Source organism: Artibeus jamaicensis, unplaced genomic scaffold (genome assembly GCF_021234435.1).
Source record: "Artibeus jamaicensis isolate MK-2021 breed Jamaican fruit bat unplaced genomic scaffold, CSHL_Jam_final contig_47, whole genome shotgun sequence".
In the NCBI taxonomy this organism is placed as follows: Eukaryota; Metazoa; Chordata; class Mammalia; order Chiroptera; family Phyllostomidae; genus Artibeus; species Artibeus jamaicensis.
The window spans coordinates 332,137-354,044 of record NW_026521848.1 but is presented as its reverse complement, the minus strand read 5'-3'; the positions used below and the strand labels follow the sequence as shown (position 1 = coordinate 354,044).

At 50.9% G+C, this 21,908-nt stretch overlaps 1 protein-coding gene and 1 long non-coding RNA gene across 3 annotated transcripts; one reads left to right on the top strand and one right to left on the bottom strand.

Moving 5' to 3' along the window:
• Positions 1-48: 48 nt before the first annotated feature.
• LOC128627789 (uncharacterized) lies at positions 49-5,125 on the bottom strand. The gene is made up of 4 exons (XR_008392086.1): positions 5,003-5,125; positions 2,742-2,844; positions 781-908; positions 49-191 (listed from the first exon to the last, which is right to left on the bottom strand). It is a non-coding gene; the product is annotated as an uncharacterized LOC128627789 (long non-coding RNA).
• A 163-nt stretch (positions 5,126-5,288) lies between these two features.
• LOC119058447 (cytochrome P450 2S1) lies at positions 5,289-16,192 on the top strand. 2 transcript variants are annotated; one of them, XM_037157646.2, is made up of 9 exons: positions 5,289-5,695; positions 6,749-6,914; positions 9,039-9,188; positions 9,594-9,754; positions 9,904-10,083; positions 11,539-11,680; positions 12,638-12,825; positions 14,716-14,857; positions 15,012-16,192. In XM_037157646.2, exons 1-9 carry the CDS (start codon positions 5,516-5,518, stop codon positions 15,224-15,226), a joined length of 1,524 nt encoding a protein of 507 aa, XP_037013541.2. In that variant the 5' UTR covers positions 5,289-5,515; the 3' UTR covers positions 15,227-16,192. The 2 variants fall into 2 exon arrangements, with proteins under 2 accessions (XP_037013541.2, XP_037013542.2); XM_037157647.2 differs by having other exon boundaries at positions 14,941-15,203.
• Positions 16,193-21,908: the final 5,716 nt, after the last annotated feature.

The window sequence follows — 21,908 nt, the reverse complement described above, 5'->3', positions numbered from 1 at the left end:
CGAGAGAAAGTGAGTCCTTTGTTCTGAGGACTTACATAGGTGGTGGGATAGGAGGGGAAAAAAAGTTACGTATTGATTAACAGGTAAATGTGGTGCCAGCTTCCTGGGGGAATGTGACTACCCAGACTTAGGTATGTGTGGGCGTCTGTTGGCCCGAACCCTTATCTTGCTCCAGATTCCATTTGTTCATCCTGTAAAACAAATACGTGACAGGAGGCGGTTAATTAAAATTGGGGCACTTTCCAAAGTTATTTATGGGCTCTTTCTGTAAGTATCAGGGATTCCCTCGTAAAACAGATAGTGACCAGAGGTAGACAATTAACCAAAGTCGTTTTATGGGCTCCTTCTTGGGCACCATGGACCCTGTCCCGCATTCCAAGCTCTGGGATCAAAGCAGTTTCAAAGCTTTCTTTCCCAGATAGTGGAAATGCTACATAGAATTTCAAGGACTTCCCTTCTTTCTTGCTAACACAGTGTCTCTTGTGATGTTGGAACAGCTGGCAATATTAACAGACCAGGCTCAGGACTGTTGAGTTAGTGTGTGAGACCTGTGTTTTTCCTCCCCGCTGCCTCAGTTTACTATTTAATCTACCTAATTGGTAAAAGGTGTTTCCTGGTAAGCAGGATGCTAGACACTGGCCAGTAACAATATTACTGTCTCAGGGTTCTTCGTGTGCCTTCTCCTGCCTCACCTGTACTCTGGAGGTCATGAGAAAGCCTTAAGGAATTAGTTTTGACTTTTAAAGCCAATAAGAGCCCCTTGGAGAAATGACTTGGTACCTTGATTTGTCGCATGGCTCATGGCAATCTTTTCAGGTCAGAAACAAAGACTGCTTTCCTGAAAGATGGCAAGGAAGGAATCCGAACACATTTCAGGGACCTCGAGAACTTGAGGAATCCACCCAAACCTGTAGGCATTACAGGCAAAACCAGATGGCAACTGTGTGGCTTGGCTTCTGTGCCCCGAAGGGTTAACTAAATGTCAGTCTAAGTGTTCCTGTGAAAATTCCAGCAAAGCAGACTTGAAAGAGATTATGTGATCCACTACTATTCTTGTTGTATTGGAATAATTAGGCCAAACTGCAAACAGATTTAATGCAGTCGCTTTGATAAAATGAGGGTGACTTAGGGAGTGTGGAAGAAGAGGGGCCACATATCAACCGGACAAGCTCAGGAGAGATCTGTGACGCAGCCTTTCAAACTCAGACCTAAAGCAGCCACACAGAATGGTCTAAAATGAAAACTTATTAACTAAAAACAGTCCATGGCGGGTAGTCATGTCCTAGGCCAACACTTTCCCCCGACGAAGGTCAACCTTTACCTTAACTGAGCCTGTCTAGTGTCTGCATCTGTGACATACCTTTGCAATGTCAACATAACTTCTCTTCTTCCCAAACTTCCTGGGCACAAGCGGAACCGACAAAGCCCCTCATTGTGACTGTTATCATGTTAATCGTTGACTGTTAACTATCCCCTGCCCACCTATGTAAAGAACCCACCTCCGTGTCTGTCATTTTACCTTTTATGCAACCCCAGAGGTGCCCCCCCAGCCCCGCTTTGCTTTCTCCCTAATCTATCACCAATGGACTTCATGTAACCCCCTCAGGGCTCCTTCTTTGATTCTAATGTATAAAATAAGGTGCTGAACTGCCATTCTCCAGAGCATTTCTCAGTCCACTGAGATGTTGCTTCCTGGCAATTCTCATCAGTTTGGCTCAAATAAACTCACCAAAAATTCTCCACAGGTTTGAATTGTTTCTTACGCTAATAGGAGAGAAATTGCGTTTCAATGGAAATCACAGTGTCTAGTGGTCACCCGCAAACGGAATCGAATCCTAATTTTTCTAGCTTTCTCCCAAGTTAATGTTTTACATTTTCATTCATCCTTTGACTTAAAATTATTGAGAAGTACTGATGCAGTGTCAGCCATACAGAATTTACCTACCCTGTCTCTCCCTTTTTGGAATTTTAAAGACAATATCTAGTCCTGGTTTTCCTGGCTACCTCCCTTCTTTATTCTTTTTTTCTAAACATTTTATTCACTTGTTTGTTTTTAAAGATTATATTTATTTATTTATTTTTAGAGAGGGGAAGAAAGGGAGGAAGAGAAAGAGAGAGAAACATCAATGTGCGGTTGCCCCTCACATGGCCCCCACTGGGGACCTGGCCCACAACCCAGGCATGTGCCCTGACTGGGAATCGAACCTGCCACCCTTTGGTTCACAGCCCGCACTCAGTCCACTGAGCTACGCCAGCCAGGGCTTATTTATTTATTTTTATATAGGGGAAAGAGAAGGAGAGAAACATCAATGTGTGGTTGCCTCTCACAAGCCTCCCACCAGGGGGTGGAGTGACCTGGCCCTCAACCGGGTACAAGTCTTGACTGGGAATTGAACTGGTGACCCTTTGGTTTGCGGGCCAGCGCACAATCCACTGAGCCACGCCAGCCAGAGCTTTTTATTTATTCTTATTTTTAGACCTTGTCTCCTCAATATCCTTCATTTCTTCATTCACCAGAGGGCCCAGGCTCTGGTGACTCCCTCCACAAACGGCCTCTGGCCACAGCTCTTGCTTTTCTGGCTGTCCAATTGATAAAGCACTCAAGAGTTGAAATTATTTAGTTTAAGTAATAGCTAATAAGCTTAGTAATCAGTCGCTTTGATAAAATGAGGGTGACTTAGGGAGTGTGGAAGAAAATGCATGTAAAACGCATTGTTCCGGGAACTGAAGGTATGACTCACCCTGACTCCAGGAGACCACGAGCAGTTCCACCTTTGTGCCTCAGGGGGACTGCAAGCCGTGAAGATGGTATCTGAGCCATTGTACTCCGGGGTGAGAGGACCACTGTCCAAGACACAGATAGAGACCACTGCACAGGGCAAGAATACTGCAGGTCTTTTAATCCAATTAACTTTTCCCTGAATTCCAAACCCCTTACCTACACTTCGTTCTCTGTTATAAAAAGGCTGGCTTGGAAGAAAATGTAAGATGGTCCATTAGGGTGTGAACATGCCATCTTCTCGGATCACCAGCCACCTGAATAAAGCGCCCATAGGGATTCAATCCCTGTCTCTGCTTATTGGGTTCGATATGTGACAGGCAGCAGGAACGCCGGAGTTTGGGGTTTTTTTCCCCCCAGTTTCACAATTCCACCCTCTTCTCATTAATGACCCACACCGGGACCCAGAGACAGGGACAGCTCTACACCCCTCACCCACCTGTAGTTATAGAAGAAGAGATCTTCATCTCTACTCCTCAGAACCAGAATTAAGAATAAATCCATTTTAAAACCAGAGTGGGGAATGAAAGGACAAAGCCAGTGCCATTTGCTGTCCTGTCACCGTCTGCTGAGCAGGCCTGTGACCTGGCTAAGCATGACTGCCATTGTATACGCTTCTGAACTTATGTCCCCAGGACTGACAATTACTAGAGAGCAAGAACAGAATGTGGTTGGCTGTCCACCCCACCTCCCACCCCCCACCCACTCCCCACAGATTACATAGGAGCAAACTGCAGCTTATGCAAAACCGCCCAAAGCCTCCTGAGTTGCAGCGCCCCCCACAGCCCAGGGGCCACACAACAGCAACCTCCCCCACCCGCTTATAATTTAATTATAATCCAATAAGAGCTCAAAGCCCCCACCCCTCAGTGTTGATGCTCACCTCTGCACCTGGACCTTTTTCTTTCTTGGAGAAGTAACATAAACTTCCCTATGTATTTTCTTCTCTTTGTGAATTCTTTTATAGCTGACCACCCTAACACCCCGTATGTCTTCCCCTTTGATTTTGATGTATAAAATAAACAGTAAAACTGCCATTTTTCAGAGCATTTTCTCAATCCTCTGAGATTTGGCTTCCTGGCAATTGTCAGTTTGGCTGAGATAAACTCATGAAAATTCTTACAGGTTTAGACGTTTGGGGTTTTTTGTCTTTGTTTTTGTTTATTCACTTTTTATTTATTTACTTTTTAGAGCGGTGGGAAGGGCGAGAGGGAGAGAAACATCAGTGTGTGGTTGTCTCATGCTCGCCCCCTACTGGGGACCTGGCCCACAACCCAGGCATGTGCCCTGACTGGGAATCGAACTGACGACCCTTTGGTTCACAGGCCGGCACTCCATCCACTGAGCCACACCAGCCAGGGCTGGACATTTCTTATGTTGACAATCTGCTTCATTCCGCACTAGAAATAAAATGTGAAGAGTTTTCCAGGACCCTGCAAGATGCCCCTGCTGCTCTCACTGACCTCGTCTCCTACATTCGACCTCTGATGCAACAGATATTTACTGAGCACCTCCTGTGTGCCAGGCGCTGCTCTAGACGCTGGGCGGGAGGCTTTGAACCAAACAGCTCGGACTGGGATGCTGTCACATCTTCTCCCATAAGCCCATCCCCCTGGCAGGACTTTGCACTACCTGAAATTATCTTATTACTTTATTTGCATGTGGAAATGAGCTCAGGGAGGGCCTGGCTGGTGTAGCTCAGTGGATTGAGTGCAGGCCTGCGAACCACAAGATCTCGGTTCAATTCCCAGTCAGGGCACACGCCTGGGTTGCAGGCCAGTTCCCAGCAGGGAACTCCCGAGAGGCAATCATACATTGATATTTCTCTCCCTCTCTCCTTCCCTTCCCCTCTAAAGATAAATAGATAAAAATCTTAAAAAAAAAAAAAAAGTTGGGAGCAGGGCCCAATCCACTGTTACCTAAGGCTGCATCCCCAAGTCTAGAACGATTGTCTGTAGTTACACCTCAAAATGGTAACTAACATTTATTTAACACACTCACTTGGCCCTGTTTTAAATTGTGTGCTCACCCGTATCCATACAATCCTGAAATCGACCCCTATTCTCCAAGAGTTGACAGCAGCACAGAGAAGCCCGGCTGTGAACAGGGGGTCCCTCACCCATAAGCGCACTGCTGCCGAAGTGGACGATTCCGCCAGTCATTCCGACTGGCCTGCGTTTAAATCTGGTTGGCTGTGTGGCGGCCCAGGACCAACCGACTTACCTTTCTGAACCTCAGATTTTTCTTGTTAATTTCTGTTAAAGGTCAATTTCTCCATCTAGTTCGTAGCAAAGATGCCAGATGCTAGAGGAAATAGCCTCAAAGACACCACGCAGGCACGCACAGGTGAGCGCGCACCCGGACGGTAAAGAGTGGGGAGGTGGGAGCTGGGGAGGGCCGCGCCCAGGTCACCGCCAAGTTCGGGGTGTGGCCTCCTGGAGGCCGCCCAAGTCTCCGGCTTCCAGGTTCCTTCGGTTTGCCCACGCCCTACTTCGGCCGAGGAGCTGTCTCCGCCCCTCGAACCTGGGTGACTGGAGAGGAAACCATTAGAGCGAGTGTCCCCAACACCAGGTGGCGGCGGCGAGGGTCTAGAAGAAAGAAATCGGGCGGCGGGGAGAGAATTTTTTTTCTGGAGGCAGGGCAAGGGGCTGCCTGCCCTGCCTCTCTCCCCCTGATTTCGCTGAGAAGGGAGCTGCCCGGCCTGTCCCAGCCGGGTGGAGAGCCTCGGAGCAGGGGATGGAGGCCACGAGCAGCTGGGCGCTGCTGCTGGTGTTGCTGCTGCTGCTGCTGCTGCTGCCGCTGGCGCTGCTCCGGACGCGGACCCGGAGCCTCCTGCCCCCTGGGCCCACGCCGCTGCCGCTGCTGGGGAACCTGCTGCAGCTCTGGCCCGGGGAGCTGTACTCGGGGCTCTTGCGGGTAAGGAGCTGCGGGAACGCCCGTGCTAGAGGCAGGGGTCCAGGTCCAGGAGGAAGGAAGGGGACTGCGGGGAGAGAAACGGCAGCGCCGGGCGCAGAGGTCCTCGTGCGTCCGAAGGAGGAGGCAAGCCCGGGGGCCCGGGCAAAGGGGCTACGGGTGTTCTGGGGTGGGGTGGGGCGGGAGTGCGGGCGGCCGGGGAGAGAGGACGAGGTGGGGGCCGGACTAGGAGGAGCTGAGTCGTCTCCCCCACGGGATCCTGCAGTGGGGCGAGAGCCGGAGCCGGACCCAGTGGCAGGGGTCCCGGGGCAGAGAAGCCCTCTGAGACCCCTGGGAAGGAGGCGGGGAGGGAAGCTGAGAGAGGAGGGAGTCGTGGAGCGGGAGAGAAGCGAGAGGTGTGGTGGTGATGGGCTGTCGCGAGGGAGAGGTACCTGGGGAGATACAGGTGAGCTCCTCAGAGGACGGGCACAGGAGAGAAGGGAGGTGTCCCTGGGGGGAAGTGGAGGCAGAGGCCGGATGGTTCCAGGAATCTGTCTGCAGAGAATCTGGGCGGGGCGGGAGTAGGTAGAGCTGGGCGCTCCTGCGACAGAGAGGGGGAAGCAGCCCCAACTTTTGTGGGACGAGCAAGTGGGAAGAGACCGGAGGTTCCCCACGGGTAAGAGTCTGGGGCATTTCCAGGACGTGGCCAGCGGTGGGGGTCTTGGGGAGGGCGGGCAGGTGCTCCGCAGTGTGTGCTCCAGAATCTGAGGGTCTAGCAGTGACGGAAAAGGGTGGCCAGTTTGGGGGAGGGGGGGTTGAGGAATGAGGGGAGACCAAAGCTGTGGGGATTTTGTTGGTGCCTGTCAGAATGGGGAGGGCAGGGATGGGCTCTGGGTTGTCCTGAGGTCAGGAGTCCGGGCTCTGCAGGAGGTAAGAGCATGGGGACTAGAGAGTGTTGGTGAGGAAGTCTGGGGACCTGGGGCTGGTTCCTGGCAGGTGGCTCATCCAGTGACTGGGCCGTGAAGGAGACGTCTAGACCGGAAGAGGCATCACCCCCTTCTCCCTCCCTGCCCCCAGCTGAGTAAGAAGTATGGACCGGTGTTCACCGTGCACCTGGGACCCAGGCGGCGTGTGGTGGTCCTGGTTGGGCACCAGGCTGTGCAGGAAGCCCTGGGAGGTCAGGCTGAGGAGTTCAGTGGGCGGGGGATGTTGGCGACGCTGGACCGGACCTTCGACGGCCATGGTGAGTCATGGGTGGAGTGGAGCCTTTTTCCACTTACCTGTACGTGACCTTCATGTTTGCTTTATGCCTCTGTATCCTCGTCCACAAAATGGGCTGATACCAGTGCCTGCACATTGGGCTGTAGTAAAGATGAAATGAGGGCTGGGCCTTGCACAAAGCCAGTGCTTAGTAGTGACCAGGTGCGGTAATGTTACAGCTGGTCCAGCAGAAACCCCTAGGGCTGGGGGGAAGGGCTGAGCTTTCGAGGCGCTGGGCATTAACTGACGTGGAAACACAGCACGTCGAAAGGCACCGTTGCCTGTGCTAAAACTGAAAGCCAGAGTCCCACACAGCAGTGGCTACACAGCCCCATTCAGCACCCCCCACACACAGTTCCTTGGCCAGTGGGGAGACAGACTTGTCACCAGACAGTGACAGTACAGAGAGGTCAGGAATGGGGAAGTGGGTGTCCCTGGCAGAGGGCTCAGGGCCTGGGTGGGGGAAGCAGGAATAGGAGGAGGTCCCTGACCCTACTCATCGGCTGGGGGACGTCCAGAAAGCCTTCCTGAAAGATGGGTGTCTGAGCTGAGACTCAGGATGAGCGGGAAGGGTGTTCCAGGGAGAGATGGCAAGTACAGAAGCATGGAGATGAAAGAAGCATTCGTTCATTCAACTGACAAGCTTTCATTATACCTGGCCCTGCCCTGGGTGCTGGGGACCCAGAGGCAACTGAGACAAATGTGTTGTCCTATCTCATTGGGGAGAGGTAGGTTTGCAATAAGACAATGGGGGGGGGGCAGAACAGAGTTCTCAAATGAGAAGTACAGCCTTGACAGCAGGACACAGAACCTGTACAGGGTTGAGAAAGAATGGGAGGAATCTAGGAAGGCTTCTCAGAGGTGACGTTTGAGTTGAGGTGTGAAGCATGAATGAAATTAGTTCAGGGAGGATGGAGAGGTGAGCAATCCAGGCAGAGAGAACAGCAGGGAACAGGCCTAGAGGTGCGGGATCCTGACACCTTTGAAGAAGTGAGAGAAGCCAGTGGGATCGTAGTGGGATGACTAATAAAGCTGAAGAAGTCGGCAGAGCCTAGTCATGCAGGGCCTGAGTCACACCGGAGTGTTTGGGCTTTGGGTTTTGGGGGGAGCAGTAGATTTTAAGCCAGGAATGGGTTCAGAGTTAGAAGGATCCCCTGGGTTTCTGTGTGGGAGCCCAGGGAGGGAATGGGGTCGGACCAGGGACGCGATCTCGGGGTTGGAATCGGGTGTGCTTGGGAGAGGAATCCAGGTCATGGAACACGGGGTGGGGGATAGTGGGCTGAGAATGGGGAGGAGGAGAGCTGCTGAGGCTGGCTGGGGACGCAGTACAGGGCTAGGTGGGCAGAGGACATCCAGTGGGAGGCACCCAGGAAACACTCCACGGGTGGGAAAACTGAGCTCAGAGCAGCAAAGGCTCTGTCCAGAGCAAGTGTCAGGTAAAGGAGGAGAGCAAAGCAACTGCATCCTCCTCCCGCACTGCTCAGCCTCCAAACAGCAGGGGGCAAGGGATCCAAATAGTCCTCCATAAATGAGAAGGAAGAATGGACGGATGGGTGGATGGATGGATGGATGGATGGATGGACGGACGGGTGGATGGATGGATGGACGGATGGGTGGATGGATGGATGGGTGGATGGATGGATTGACGGATGGATGGGTGGATAGATGGATGGATTGACGGACTTCCATAAATGTTGGGGCGGGTGCATAGCTAGGACCAAATCATGCTCCATAAATGTCGAGATGGGTGGAAGGAAGGGGGGAAAAGGAAGGATTAAAGGGCAAGTGGGTAAAAAAGAAGAATAAAAAGATGAATGGAAGAAAGGCAGGCAGGAAGGAGAAAGGAAGCTCCCCTTACCCTGGTTAATCACAGAACAGAAGGAGCCTGAGTGATCCTACTTGCCAACTTCTCTGGAGAACCTCACGCTCTGACCCAAGGTTAGGTATTTATTAAGCACCTTCTGCGTCCTCATCCCTGGGCTAGGCCGACACAGACTCAGGACAGGCCCTGAAGACCCTCCTCAGGGCACCTCGCTGGGAGGAAGGGGGTGGTCCTGGGGAATGGGGACAGGAGCCAGTTTCCCCTTGAACTTCACCTTCTGTGCAGGGGTTTTCTTTTCCAATGGGGAGAGGTGGAGGCAGCTGAGGAAATTCACCACACTTGCTCTGCGGGACCTGGGCATGGGGAGGCGGCAAGGCGAGGAGCTGATCCAGGCGGAGGCCCAGTGTCTGGTGGAGGCGTTCCAGAGGACAGCAGGTCAGCAGGGCAGGGTCAGCCAGGGTCCCCGGGCTCTCTGTGCGTGTGGAAGGACCTTCCCACAATGCCCAGGCTGGGGGCTCTACTCCCCTCCACCTCCAGCTCCTCCTTCACCTCCATCTCTGTCCTGCTGTCTCCCCGAGGGTCTCTGTGTCCCTGGTATTTTTACATCACTTTCTGCTTCTTTTTTCTCTCTCTATTGCCTTTCTCTCCTGTAAGTTTGTCTCTGCCTCTTTCCTTGTCTGTCTGTCTGTCTCCCTGTCCATGTCTTTCTCTCTTCCTTGTCTGTTTCTGTGTGTCTGTCTCTCTCTGTCTCCAGGCCTGTCTCTTTGTGGCTGCACCTGACCCCCACAGAGTCGGTCCTCTGTGACTGCACCCCAACACTTCTTGCCCCATCTGTACCAGGACAGCCATTTGACCCCTCCCTGCTGCTGGCCCAGGCCACCTCCAATGTCGTGTGCTCCCTCACCTTGGGCCTTCGTTTCCCCTATGAGGATGAGGAGTTCAAGGCTGTGGTCCAGGCAGCTGGTGGCATCCTTCTGGGGATCAGCTCTCCATGGGGCCAGGTAAGCAGATGCGACCCCTCTCCAGCCACCTTCCCCAAAGGCTCCTGCCTACCTGTTCCAAGGAACCCCCAGGCCACCCCATCCACCGGCCCCTTCACCCTGGTGCAGGGCCAGGCCCCCAGTGGGAACAGCTGCCCTCCTCCCCACAGGCCTACGAGATGTTCTCCTGGCTCCTGCAGCCCCTTCCAGGCCCCCACACCCAGCTCCTCCGCCATGTGGACACCTTGGCCACCTTCGCCATCGAGCAGGTGCAGCGGCACCGGGGGAGTCTGGACCCCTCAGGCCCTGCAGGCGATGTTGTGGATGCCTTTCTGCTGAAGATGGCAAAGGTAGAGGAAGGCTGCTGTTGAGTGAGTCTCCTGAATGGGGCTGGTGGCCTGGCTGCCTGCCCCCCAGGTGTGGCTGGGAATCTGTCAGTCCATTCCTCTTCCTCTCTCTTTTTCTCCCTCTCCCCACATTTCCACGAATTTGCGTCTGTGCATGTGTGTGGTTATCTCGTGTTTCTGGTGCATCGTTCTGCCTCTCTCCACCGCCCCCTTGCCCGTGTCTGAGTCTCTTGCATCTCTCCTCGCTCTCCTTGCTGCAACCTCAACCCCGTGCCCGGTGACCTGCCACAGGCAATGACACCACAGCCTCACCCCACCCCCTGCTCCCTCCATCCTCACAGGACTTTTCTGTGACTTACAGCCATTTCCTTATGAAACCTAGCAATAGCGAATTATAGTGATAAAGCCTGCTTTATTGATTATATAAAAACAATTTAGTATACGAGAGAATAAGAATTAAGGCGACTCCTGTGGAAATAACGAGTTTTGGACTGAAGGAATTTTGGAATTGTGGGAGATATTCAGGGCCACAGCCGTCGAATAAATGCAGCCACCTTGTTCATGGAGAGAGAGGGTTTTTTTCTTACTGTCGTGGCCCCATGTCTTTTCTCTTTTATTTTTTTTAATAAAAAAAAAGTAACTGTAGTCAACTACACATAACATAAAACTCACCATCTTAACCATTTCTGAGTGCACAGTTCAATGGTGGGGAGTGTGCTCAGATCAGGTGCTCTTTCCAACTGGAGGGCGGAGATTCTCTCAAAACGAGTCCCCATGCCCCTCCCCCAGCCCCGGGCCAGCCCCCTTCCGCTTTCCGTCTTCACGAATTTGCCAACTGCAGGTACCTCGCAAAGGGCAACCGCACCGCATCCGTCACGTAGCAGCGTGTGCTGTCCTCGAGGTTCATGTGTATTGTAGCACGTGGCAGATTTTCTTTCTTCTTAAGGCTGAATCCTATTGCATCGTATGGCTAGCCTCTGTTTCGTGCATCCGTTCATCCATCGATGGGCACCTGGGCTGCTCCCACCTTTCAGCCGTAGTGTCTAACGCCCCTGTGAATATGAGTGTACGAATACCTCTTCCAGACCCTGCTTTTGCAGATAGGCCCAGACACAGTGTTGCTGGATCGCGTGGGAAGTCGACGTTAACTCTCTGAGGAACGGCCCCACTGCTCCCCGGGGCGGCTGTGCCATCTTGCATCCTCGTCAACAGTGGCGGTGGCTGCAGTTTCCCCCCATCCTCGCCAACGCTTGTCATGTCCTTTGTTTGTGGTGGCCATTCTCTTTCGTTTTCAAATAATTTCAGCCAGAAAGAAAAATATCAAGGGTCCACTTTCTGACTTTCCCAAACGTTTATTTAAGCTCCTTGACAAAGCTTGAACCTGCCGGGCTGCACTCTGGGCCGGGCCAGGCCCTGAATGTTGTGTCCTCTGAACACCTTCTGCCCGGTTTCTCCCAGGAGGAACAAGACCCAAACACGGAATTCACTGACAAGAACCTGCTGATGACTGTCATTTATCTGCTGTTCGCCGGGACAGTGACGGTCAGCGCCACGATCCGCTACACCCTCTTGCTCCTGCTGAAATACCCTCAGGTCCAAGGTAGGAAAGAGCCTTTTCCACCAGCCGGGCCCAGAAAGCAGAAGTGAGGCTGGACAGGAAGGATTTCAGGGGAGTGGACCATCTGAGCCGGAGCCTGGAGGCGACCATGAGCCTGGCATCTGGGGTGTCTGAGGAGCAACAGCTGGGGGGACTGCTGGTTGCCACATGAGGCATAGTGACAAATGAGGCAGGAGCTGTGTCAGGGCCTTGTTACTTCATCCTGAGCAATGGGGAGCCATGGAGGAAGTTAGGCAGGGAAGGGCAGGGTCCAATTAGCATTAGCACTTTGGGCTGCCATGAAGTGGTAGATTGTCAGGGGTGACAGGGAATGATGGGGAGGGAGGCATCTGGGGACAGGCCCAGGGCTCCACACAGGGGGCTGGGGACAAAGGGGCTCCCCCGAGATGGAGACAGGAGGAAAGAGAGGCTGTTTCAGGGGAGACACTGAGGCCGATTTGGGGCACTTTGAGTGTGACGTGCCAGGAGCCACCTGTGAGGCGGCATCCAGGAAGGTCAGGATAGAGATAAAAAACAAATTGGGCAGGAACTGAAGCTGAGATGGTGTGGGGCAGTGCAGGGCTGGTAATAAACCCCAAGGAACTCCAGCGTCTCACGTTGAGCCAGCGGTGTGGGCTGACCTGGAATATGGGGCTTGGGGTCTGGTGGCCTTGGTGGAATGGATCAGCTGTGACCTCAGCTCTCTGGGCCTCAGTTTCCTCATTTGGGAAATGTGGATACTTACTGGTACCTATCTCCCAGGATTGCTGAGAGAGTTAAGAGAGGAAAGGTGTAACGCTCAGCACGCAGGATATGAAGCACCCAAGCTCAGCAAGGGCTGAGGGGCTCTTCCTCCCCCACTAGCCTCACCCCTAACCACAGCTGCTCAAGAAAAGGGGGCTTCCAAGAAGAGGTCCCCACCTCACCCCTGACCTCCAATCCACCTCTTCTTGGGGACAGAGCGCGTGCGGGAGGAGCTGACAAGAGAGCTAAGGGCTGGCCAGGCACCAGGCCTGGGGGACCGAGCCCGCCTCCCCTACACGGACGCGGTTCTGCATGAGGCGCAGCGGCTGCTGGCACTGGTGCCCATGGGGATACCCCGCGCTCTCACGAAGACCACCTGCTTCCGAGGGTACACCCTGCCCCAGGTGGGTCCACAGTGTCGCCATGCCCAGCAGTGTCTCTGCCTGGGCCTGAGTCTGTTGCTATCTGTGTCTCTAAGACTTCTTGTGGATCTTGGTTTCTCTCTCTTGTGGCATCGTCTGCCCTCTTCTCTCATACCTCTCTCTCTCTCTCTCTCCATTTCTCTTGCCGTTTGATTCTGAGCCTCAGCTTCCCCAGATGTCAATTTGAGAACTGAGGGCTAGCAGAGGCCTTCGCCCTCAACACCTGCTGCAAACACACAGTCCCTTCACTTCCTCCTTCCCTACACACACATACACGCACTTTCTCTTCCCGCCTGAGCTCCCTCCCCTTGACTGGAGAGCAACTCACAGCCAGCACCACCAGGGGGCGATGTCTCCCCAGAAACCCAGAGCACCTTCTCACAAGCTGCTCCCTCCTTGAGCTTCATTGCCAAATGAAAGCAAACCCACGGCAGTTAGAATTGTGTTCTGGCTGGGACCTTTGGCAAATCACTTCCCACTCTGAGCCTCCATCTACCCCTCTTCTAAACTGGGAAAGATAATACTATCAACCAGGATTGTAAGGAATCCAGGAGGCAATCAGCACTGGGGGGGGGGGGGGGGGCAGCAGGGACACTTGCTAATGCCGTGATTGTGCATGACAGCCACGACTGATGCTAACAACAGTAATAACAGGCACCAATGACTGAGTGCCTGCTCTGTGCCCGTGTTTAGTCTTCAGAGCAATCCCACACCACTAACATGCCCGTGTTACAGATGAGAAAACTGAGGCCCCCGTAGGTTACAAGACTTGCCACGTTCACCCAACCTAACCACTGCCATCTGCCCTTCTCTTACTTTAATGGCAATAACAGAACCCTGACTTTTCTGGAGTCCTCTCACCTCCCCAACTCAGAGCCTGTTAGCCAGAGTCCCTAGCAATGCAGGTCTCTCTCCTTCTCCTCCCCCACCCCCAACCTTCCTTCACCCTCCACCACAGTCCTGGGAACTCAATGACTCTGATCTGACTGATGAGGCTGCTGCTCTCCCTGAACCTGGGCAGGGGGAGTCTTTGTGGACAGCCCTGGCCCACCCACTCTTGCCTTGACCTTCAGGCGACCTGAGGGGCAAAATGCTGGGCTCTGGGCCACCAGGTGGCTTAGGACAGCCACAGCTGAGTCACAGCATACCTCGAATTTTAAAAATGAAATGTAAAAAATAATAGCCTCTGCTCTGTTAAATGTTGCCTTGGGCAAGTTTCTTAAGGTCTCTGAGCCTCAGTCGTCCCATCTTTAAAATGAGGACCACATTAGCAGCCATGTCCTAGGCTTATTAAAATATTCCGTGAGTTTACGTGTGTATTTGAGTAAGTGGAAGACGTGTGCCTAGTACACATGAGTGCGTACTCATACACAAAATGCGCAATAAACTGCTTGGCCTGTACGTAGCTTGTACATGTTGATGCTATTACAGACCCTCGTGCTCTGCCCTGGGGAGAGCAGCGGCAGCTGAACTCCCACAGGTGGGTTGTGAATCCAGGGCCTCCTGGGTGGGAGAGGACAGGGCTGGGTCAAGCCATGAGGAAAAAACAAGCAGCCAAGTAAGTAGGTGACAGGGAATGATGGGGAGGGAGGCATCTGGGGACAGGCCCAGGGCTCCACACAGGGGGCTGGGGACAAAGGGGCTCCCCCGAGATGGAGACAGGAGGAATGAGAGGCTGTTTCAGGGGAGACACTGAGGCCACTTTGGGACACTTTGAGTGTGACGTGCCAGGAGCCACCTATGAGGCGGCATCCAGGAAGGTCAGGATAGAGATAAAAAACAAATTGGGCAGGAGCTGAAGCTGAGATGGTGTGGGGCAGTGCAGGGCTGGTAGTGAAGCATATCTGTGGTTCTGTTACTATTTCCCCTCAGGGCACTGAGGTCTTCCCCCTCCTGGGCTCTGTCCTGCATGACCCGAACATCTTTGAGCAGCCTGAGGAGTTTAACCCAGGCCGATTTTTGGATGCAGACGGAAGGTTCAAGAAGCAAGAGGCATTCCTGCCCTTCTCCTTAGGTAACTGCTGGGCCCGTCCCTGCCTACCCGCTGGCAGCGGTGCGAGGAGGGCTGGCCCAGTCCTATAATCCTCTTCCTCCCAGGTAAGCGTGTCTGCCTCGGGGAGGGCCTGGCTCGAACGGAGCTGTTCCTCTTTGTCACCGCCATCCTGCAGGCCGTCTCCCTGGAGAGCCCTTGCCCGCCCAGCGCCCTGAGCCTCCAGCCATCTGTCAGTGGCCTTTTCAACATCCCCCCACACTTTCAGCTGCAACTTCGGCCCTACTGACCTCCACCCCTTCATTTGGTACAGACCAAATGAAGGAGGGGCATTGGGAGGTAGTGGCCTTGACCATGGGCACGGACAGGGCTGTGTCTGCATCCACAAGTTGACACCACAGGAAACCACATTCACACACCTGTAGTTGTTTTCTAGGGTCATTCACACAGATGTTCAGCCTGCTTGTCCACAGGGCCACATTCACTGGCCACACAGCTGTTGAGGCACACAACCACACACCCATACACGGCCACGAGGCAACTCAGCCACACGAGCTCGCTACAGTCTAGTCTGTCTGGAATCACCTGCCCAGATAACCCAGCACTTGTGCACAACATAACTGCCCTGGACTCACGACCCATCTGTGGGAGTTCGGCTGCCACTGCAACAGCCACCAAATCATGGGCCACACACCCTCTTCACTCTCGGACTTACCAGTGCCATTGTCTCTGGGAGCCTGGTGCAAAGAGCACACACCTGCCTGGGTCATGTCACCTCACAGAGAGACTGTCCTCAGCCCTCGAGGGACCACACCACTGTCCAGGCACATGGCCACCACCAGCCACATGCCCCTAAGCACTGGACAACACAGCCAGCTCACATGTGACCTCATCCTGACTCCTGAATATCTTCCTACTCAGAGTCCGAGCCCAGCCTCCTCCGCACCTCAGTGTTCAAGGACACCCCTCTCCGAGCACCCTGATCCCCAAATTCTCCCAAATATGGATGCACCCATATTGTGCAGTTGTAAACACAGGCCTGGGAACCAAGTAAAACTAGAACACACAAGGATCCTCAGACCAGAGGAACCCCCACCATCCACGCTGCAGCCTACACAACCACATCGAAAGCCTCCTCTACCCCCACGACACACACAGTGACTGGCTGTCTCAAGCTGACTTAGAGGAAAGGGCTAGACGACCAAGTAAGGGCCAGATTCCAACTCCCTGTGTCAGGGGAAGAGGCCAGGTCCTTCCGCGTTGTGGCTCGAAGGTCCCTGTTTTGCAATAAAAGTTTGTTCCTGGCCCCTGGTCCAGGCCCGTGGAAGTGCCTGATGTGTGTGTGTGTGACAGTGTCTGACATTGTGAGTAAGGAGTAAGGATGGGGGGCCCACCCCTCCCTGGAGGCTAGGCGGGAGCTGAAAAACATGGCCCCCACCCACCCTAGCTGTTGACATCAGTACCAGATGTGGGGGGGAGGGGCCTGTCCTGCACTCACTTCCGGTGAGGCTGGGAGGGGGCGGGATAGCAGGGAGAAGGTAACGGAGGGATGCATTGCTGACCTGGAGGGGTGCCCTCAGCCAGAGAAAGCCCGAACTCTCCCAGTCTGAAAGTAGACGCTGAAACACAAATCCTAATCCTACTCCTGCTTTTCTCACCCTTTTCCTCCTGCCTTCTCTCAGAAAAGAAACCAGAAGCATCCTTTTATTTGTTAATCATCTAGTAAGAAAATTTTCAAAGTCAAAAATAGACTAGTTCAATCACCAGCCTCATTTGGTAACCATTAACTTCCTGCTATTTTTATTTCATCTATTCCCTTTTCTGCTAGTTCTATTTTACCTGTCACTCCTTTACAATTACTCTAAAGCAAACTCCAGAAAATAACCGAATATGCATTTCTAAGAGTAAAAAGCATCCCCCCTCCCATGTTCAATGACGATTTTCAAACGTGCACCTAAGTGAGGGAATTGTTTGGGAACCCTGCGTGCCAGTGGGTTCACTTTGCTTTAGCACATTTCTGTCCACCTGTCTGTCCAGCTCACTTTTCCAGGAGTTTCAAAGAAACTTGCAGACATCCTTTTATCTGCCCCTGAATGCTTCAGCAGTGCATGTATCATTGAAGTTTTTTCTTTAATTTTCCATGATGTTACTAATAAGGGAACTCAAGAATTAAAGATTTCAGCTTTTATTATAGTTGAGAGGCTGACGTGATTAATGCACCTGGGAAGCTGCTGTTCCAGGAACTGGAACACATGACCTACTTGACTCCAGGAGGCTAACAAGAAATTCGACCTTTGTGCTCCAGAGGGTGTGCAAGCAATCGAGATGGTACGTGAGCCACCATGTCCCAGGGAGGGACTCTCCACAACAAAAATAAAGAACTGTTGAGCCCTGAATGTGTGGCTCTGCTGACTGGGCATCTTGCAGAGTGAAAGGTCGCCAGTTCCATTCCCAGTCAGGGCACATGCTTAGGTTGCAGGTTCAGTCCCCAGTTGGGGCGTGTAAAACCAATATAGCATGTGAAAGACTTAAAATTTTCGAAAAAAATAGCCCTGGCTGGTGTGCCTCAGTGGATCGAGTGCTGGTCTGCAATCCAAGGGGTTGGTTGCCGGTTCAGGCGCTTGGTGGGGGCTGTGCAAGAGTCACCCACACACTGATGTTTCTCTCCCTCTCTTTCTCCCTCCCTTCTCCTCTGTCTAAAAATAAATAAATAAAATCTTTTTAAAAATATTTCAAAAAATAAATGTGAAAATTTTGGGGACTTAAAAGCAACAAAATACAACCTAAGTTCTTGGATTTACTATTACTACTTTTTTCTTTCCATATGTGTCAGTGTTAGGGACACAAAAGGGGTCACATACTAAACCCGACAAGCACAGAGGAGGCCCACATGACAGGCCTTATACACTCAGATGGGAAGTAACCACATAGGATGGCCTGAACATAAAAATTCCTAACTAAAAGTGGGTCATGTTTAGTTCACAGAGCTAGAACAAATGTTTCAAAAGTTTATATGCAACCACAAAAGGCACCACATAGTAACAGCGATCCTGGAAAAGAATGAAGTTGGAGGAATCCTGCTACCTAATATCAAACTATACTACAAGGCCATAGTAATCAAAACAGCCTGGTACTAGCATAAAAACAGACACACTGATCAATGGAACAGAATAGAGAGCCCAGAAATAAACCTGCACCATTATAGTCAATTAATATTTGACAGAAGGAGCAAGTACAAACAGTGGGCTAAAGATCGTTTATTCAATAATCAGTATTGTGAAAGTTGCACAGATACATGCAGAAAAATGAAACCAGACCATCTTCTTACACCACACACAAGAATAAATTCAAAATGGATCAAAGACTTAAATGATAGACCCAAAACCATAAAAATCCTAGAAGAAAACAGGCAGCAAAATCTTGGACATTGCTCATAAAAATTTTTTTTCAACTATATCTACCCAGGCAAGGAAAACAAAAGAAAAAAATAAACGAATGGGACTTCATCAAACTAAAAAGGTTTTGCACAGCAAAGGAATAAAATAAAAAAATAAAAATAAAATAAAAAATAACCCACAGAATGGGAGAATATATTCACCAATACATCGTAAGGAATTATATCCAAAATTTATAAAGTATTTACGAAACTCCACACTGAAAAAACAAACAGCCCATTTAAAAAATAGGCAAAGGACCTGAATGATACTTTTCCCAAGAGGACACAGAGATGACCAATAGACATATGAAAAGATGCTCAACGTCACCAATCATCAGGGAAATGCAAATAAAAACCATAATGAGATATCACCTCACACCTGTCAGAATGGTTATCATCAATAAATCAACAAACAAGTGCTGGCGAGGATGTGCAGAGAGGGGGACCCTTGTGCTCTGTTGGTGGGAATGCAGACGGTGCAGCCACTGTGGACAACAGTATGGACGCAGCTCCATGAAATTAAAAATGGATCTGCCTTTTGACCCAGTGATCCCACTTCAGGGAATATATCTGAAGAACCCAAAACACTAACTGGGAAGAACATAAGCACCCCTCTGTTCGTTGCAGCGTTACCTACAATCACCAGGATCTGGAAGCAGCCCAAGCGTCCATCAATAGATGAGCAGATAAACAACTATGGGACATTTACACAATGGAATTTTACTCGGCCGTAAAAAAGAATAAAATTTTACCCTTTGCAACAGTATGTGTGAGCCTGGAGAACATTAATCTAATTGAAATAAGCCAGTCAGAGGAAGACAAATACCATATGATTTCACTCATGTTTGGAATCTAACAAACAAATGAACTAACAAGCAAAATAGAGACAGATCCATAGATAGACAGCAGATGACAGCTAATGGGGGTGAGGGTAGGGGGTGGAGGGACTGAGTAAAAAGGAAAAAGGACTCATGGACATGGACAACAGTGTGGGGATTGCTGCGGGGAGAAGGGTATAAGGGGACTAAATGGTGATGGAAAAAATATGATAAAGATTACATATTTTTTTTAAAAAGCACCAGGTCGTGGCAGGTCCCCGCCCATAGTCTTATTGACAAAGGTCAGTCTTTACCGTCAGTGAGCCTGTCTATTCTGTTTTTGCATCTGAGATAACATACCTTTGAAATATCAGAGTGATCTGCTTTGCCAGACCCTCAGGGCACACCCAGGGCTCCAGAGAAGAAACACTGAGTCCCTCCTTGTTATCTTCTTCTCCCGCATAACATCTGTCTGTGCTGTAAATGTTAACTGTCCCGAGGAAGAAGTGTGCGTCTCACCCAGTCCCAGAGATTCCCCCTGCCCCTCCCCCACCACCCCTCCCCCTGCCATCCTCGATTTGCTTTTTCCCCCGCCCCGTAAATCTACCATCGGTGGATTTCAAGTATCCCTCCCTACCTCTCCTCCTCCTCTGATTCTAAGGCATAAAATAAGCTGCAAAACTGCCAGTCTCTGGAGCTTTTCTCAATCTGTTGAGATTTTGTGGCCTGGCAGTTGCCGTCAATGGGCTCAAATAAACTCATAAAAATTCTCTCTCTACAGGTTAGGACGTTTCTTAGGTCAACAGTGTGATGTGAAAATGAATGACTGATGTTTAAGGTTTTCTTCTTTTAAATTAACACAACGATCTTCCTTCCTCGGCGCTTAAAACTCGCGCTCAGAGAAACGCCAGCAGACTCTTCTCTGAGGAAGGGTGGGCTTTGCGCTGCGTCAGCATGAGAGGCGACAGGTGTCAGGGTGATTTCCGCCACAAGCAAAAGAAAATACAAGCTCAAAATGGATTAAACAGTGAAGAATAATTGGGCCCCCAGTTAAAGTATTAGAATTAGGGTAGTCTTTAGTTTGTGCGTGGGCGCTAAACATGCGTATGGATATTTATCGTTTTAACCATACATAAGTGGCACCAAATTCGTAAGTTCAGTGGCACCAAATGCGTTCACAATGTATATATACCCCCAAATTTTCATCACCCACAACAGAAGACTCTTAACTTCTTACAACGATAACTCCCGTTTTGAAATCCGCCTTTTACAAAGTTGCAACCTCAGTGCCCATGTCGCGCCTGCGGCAAGGAGCCGTTCTGCAGTGTCAGTGGTCACGACTCCCTGACAGTCTCATAAATGTGATTTATAATGGGGTTTGTTCAGACAAGGACCGGAAGCCTCACCACGCAGTGCCTTCGTTTAAACCATTTTAGGTCTTTTTTTTTTTTTTTAAAGATGTTATTTATTTATTTATTTTTAAGAGGGGGAGGGAGGGAGAAAGGGAAACATCAATGTGCAAGAACACACCCATCAGTTACCTCTCGCACGCCCCCAGCTGGAGAGCTGGCCTGAAACCCCAGCATGTGTCCCGATTGGCAATCAAACCAGTGACCTTTTGGTTTGCAGGCTGGCTCTCCATCCACTGAGCCACACCAGCCAGGGCTTCTTGGGTCTTTTAAATCTTCGACCATTCCCTAACCTTTTGTGTGCCACTTATTTCTTGAAGAAACTGGGTCCTTTGCCCTGTACAATTTTTTATATCTTGGATTTGGCTGAGGGCATCTTTGTGGTGCCACTCGAGCTATCCTGGAAATGCCCTATAAACTGGGAATTAGGTCAGATTCAGGCTCATTCTGGCAAGAGCTCCTCACCTGGAGGTGCCAGCCCACTCCCGGAACATCACTTCACAATAAACGATGGTCCCACACAGGGCATCCAGGTTCTGACCTCTCTGGTAGAAAGTTTCCAGTCAACTTCTCACCCACTCGCCCTTTAAAATCAAATCACCTAAGGTCTGTCCCTGCTCAGAGCCAGCCAGTTGGGAAAGCCCGGTGCCCTGTCGGTGGCGATACACATGGGTACGGCCATGACAAAAAACTGTGGAATTCTTAAAAAAAAATTAAATATGGAATTACACTATGACCCAGCAATCTCACTTTTGGGAATCTATCTAAAGGGAAAGAAATCAGTACCTCAAAGAGATACCTGCACCCCCATTCACGGCAGCGCTGTGCACAATAGCCAGGACACAGAAGCAACTTAGGTGCCCTCAGCAGGTGCATAGATAAAGAAACTGTGACTTACGGTTGACCCTTGAACAGCACAGGGGTTTCCAGTGCACCAACCTCTACCTTCGCAGGCAAAAATCCTCCCACAACCATTGCCTCCCCGAAAACTTAGCTGCTAATAGCCTACAGTTGATCAGAAACCTTATAGATAACATTAACACTTGATTAACATGTATTTTGCATGTTACACATATTATATACTGTATTCTTAAAGTAAATCAGAGGAAAAAAATGTTCTGAAGGGAATCATGAGGAAGAGAAATATTTATAATATTTATTGAAAGAAAAGATCAGCGTATAAGGGAGCCTGCACAGTTCAAATTGTGTTGTTTGAGGGTCAACTGTCTATAGATAAAATGGAACATTATTCAACCACAAAAAAGGAAATCTTGCCCTGGCTGGTGTGGCTCAGTGGACTGAGTGCTGGCCTGTGAGCCAAAGTTCTCCCCAGGCCAAGGTCCTCCCGGACCTGACCTTACCTTCTCTCTGACCTCCATTCATTCCAGCCACATGGGTCTGACCTTGCCCCG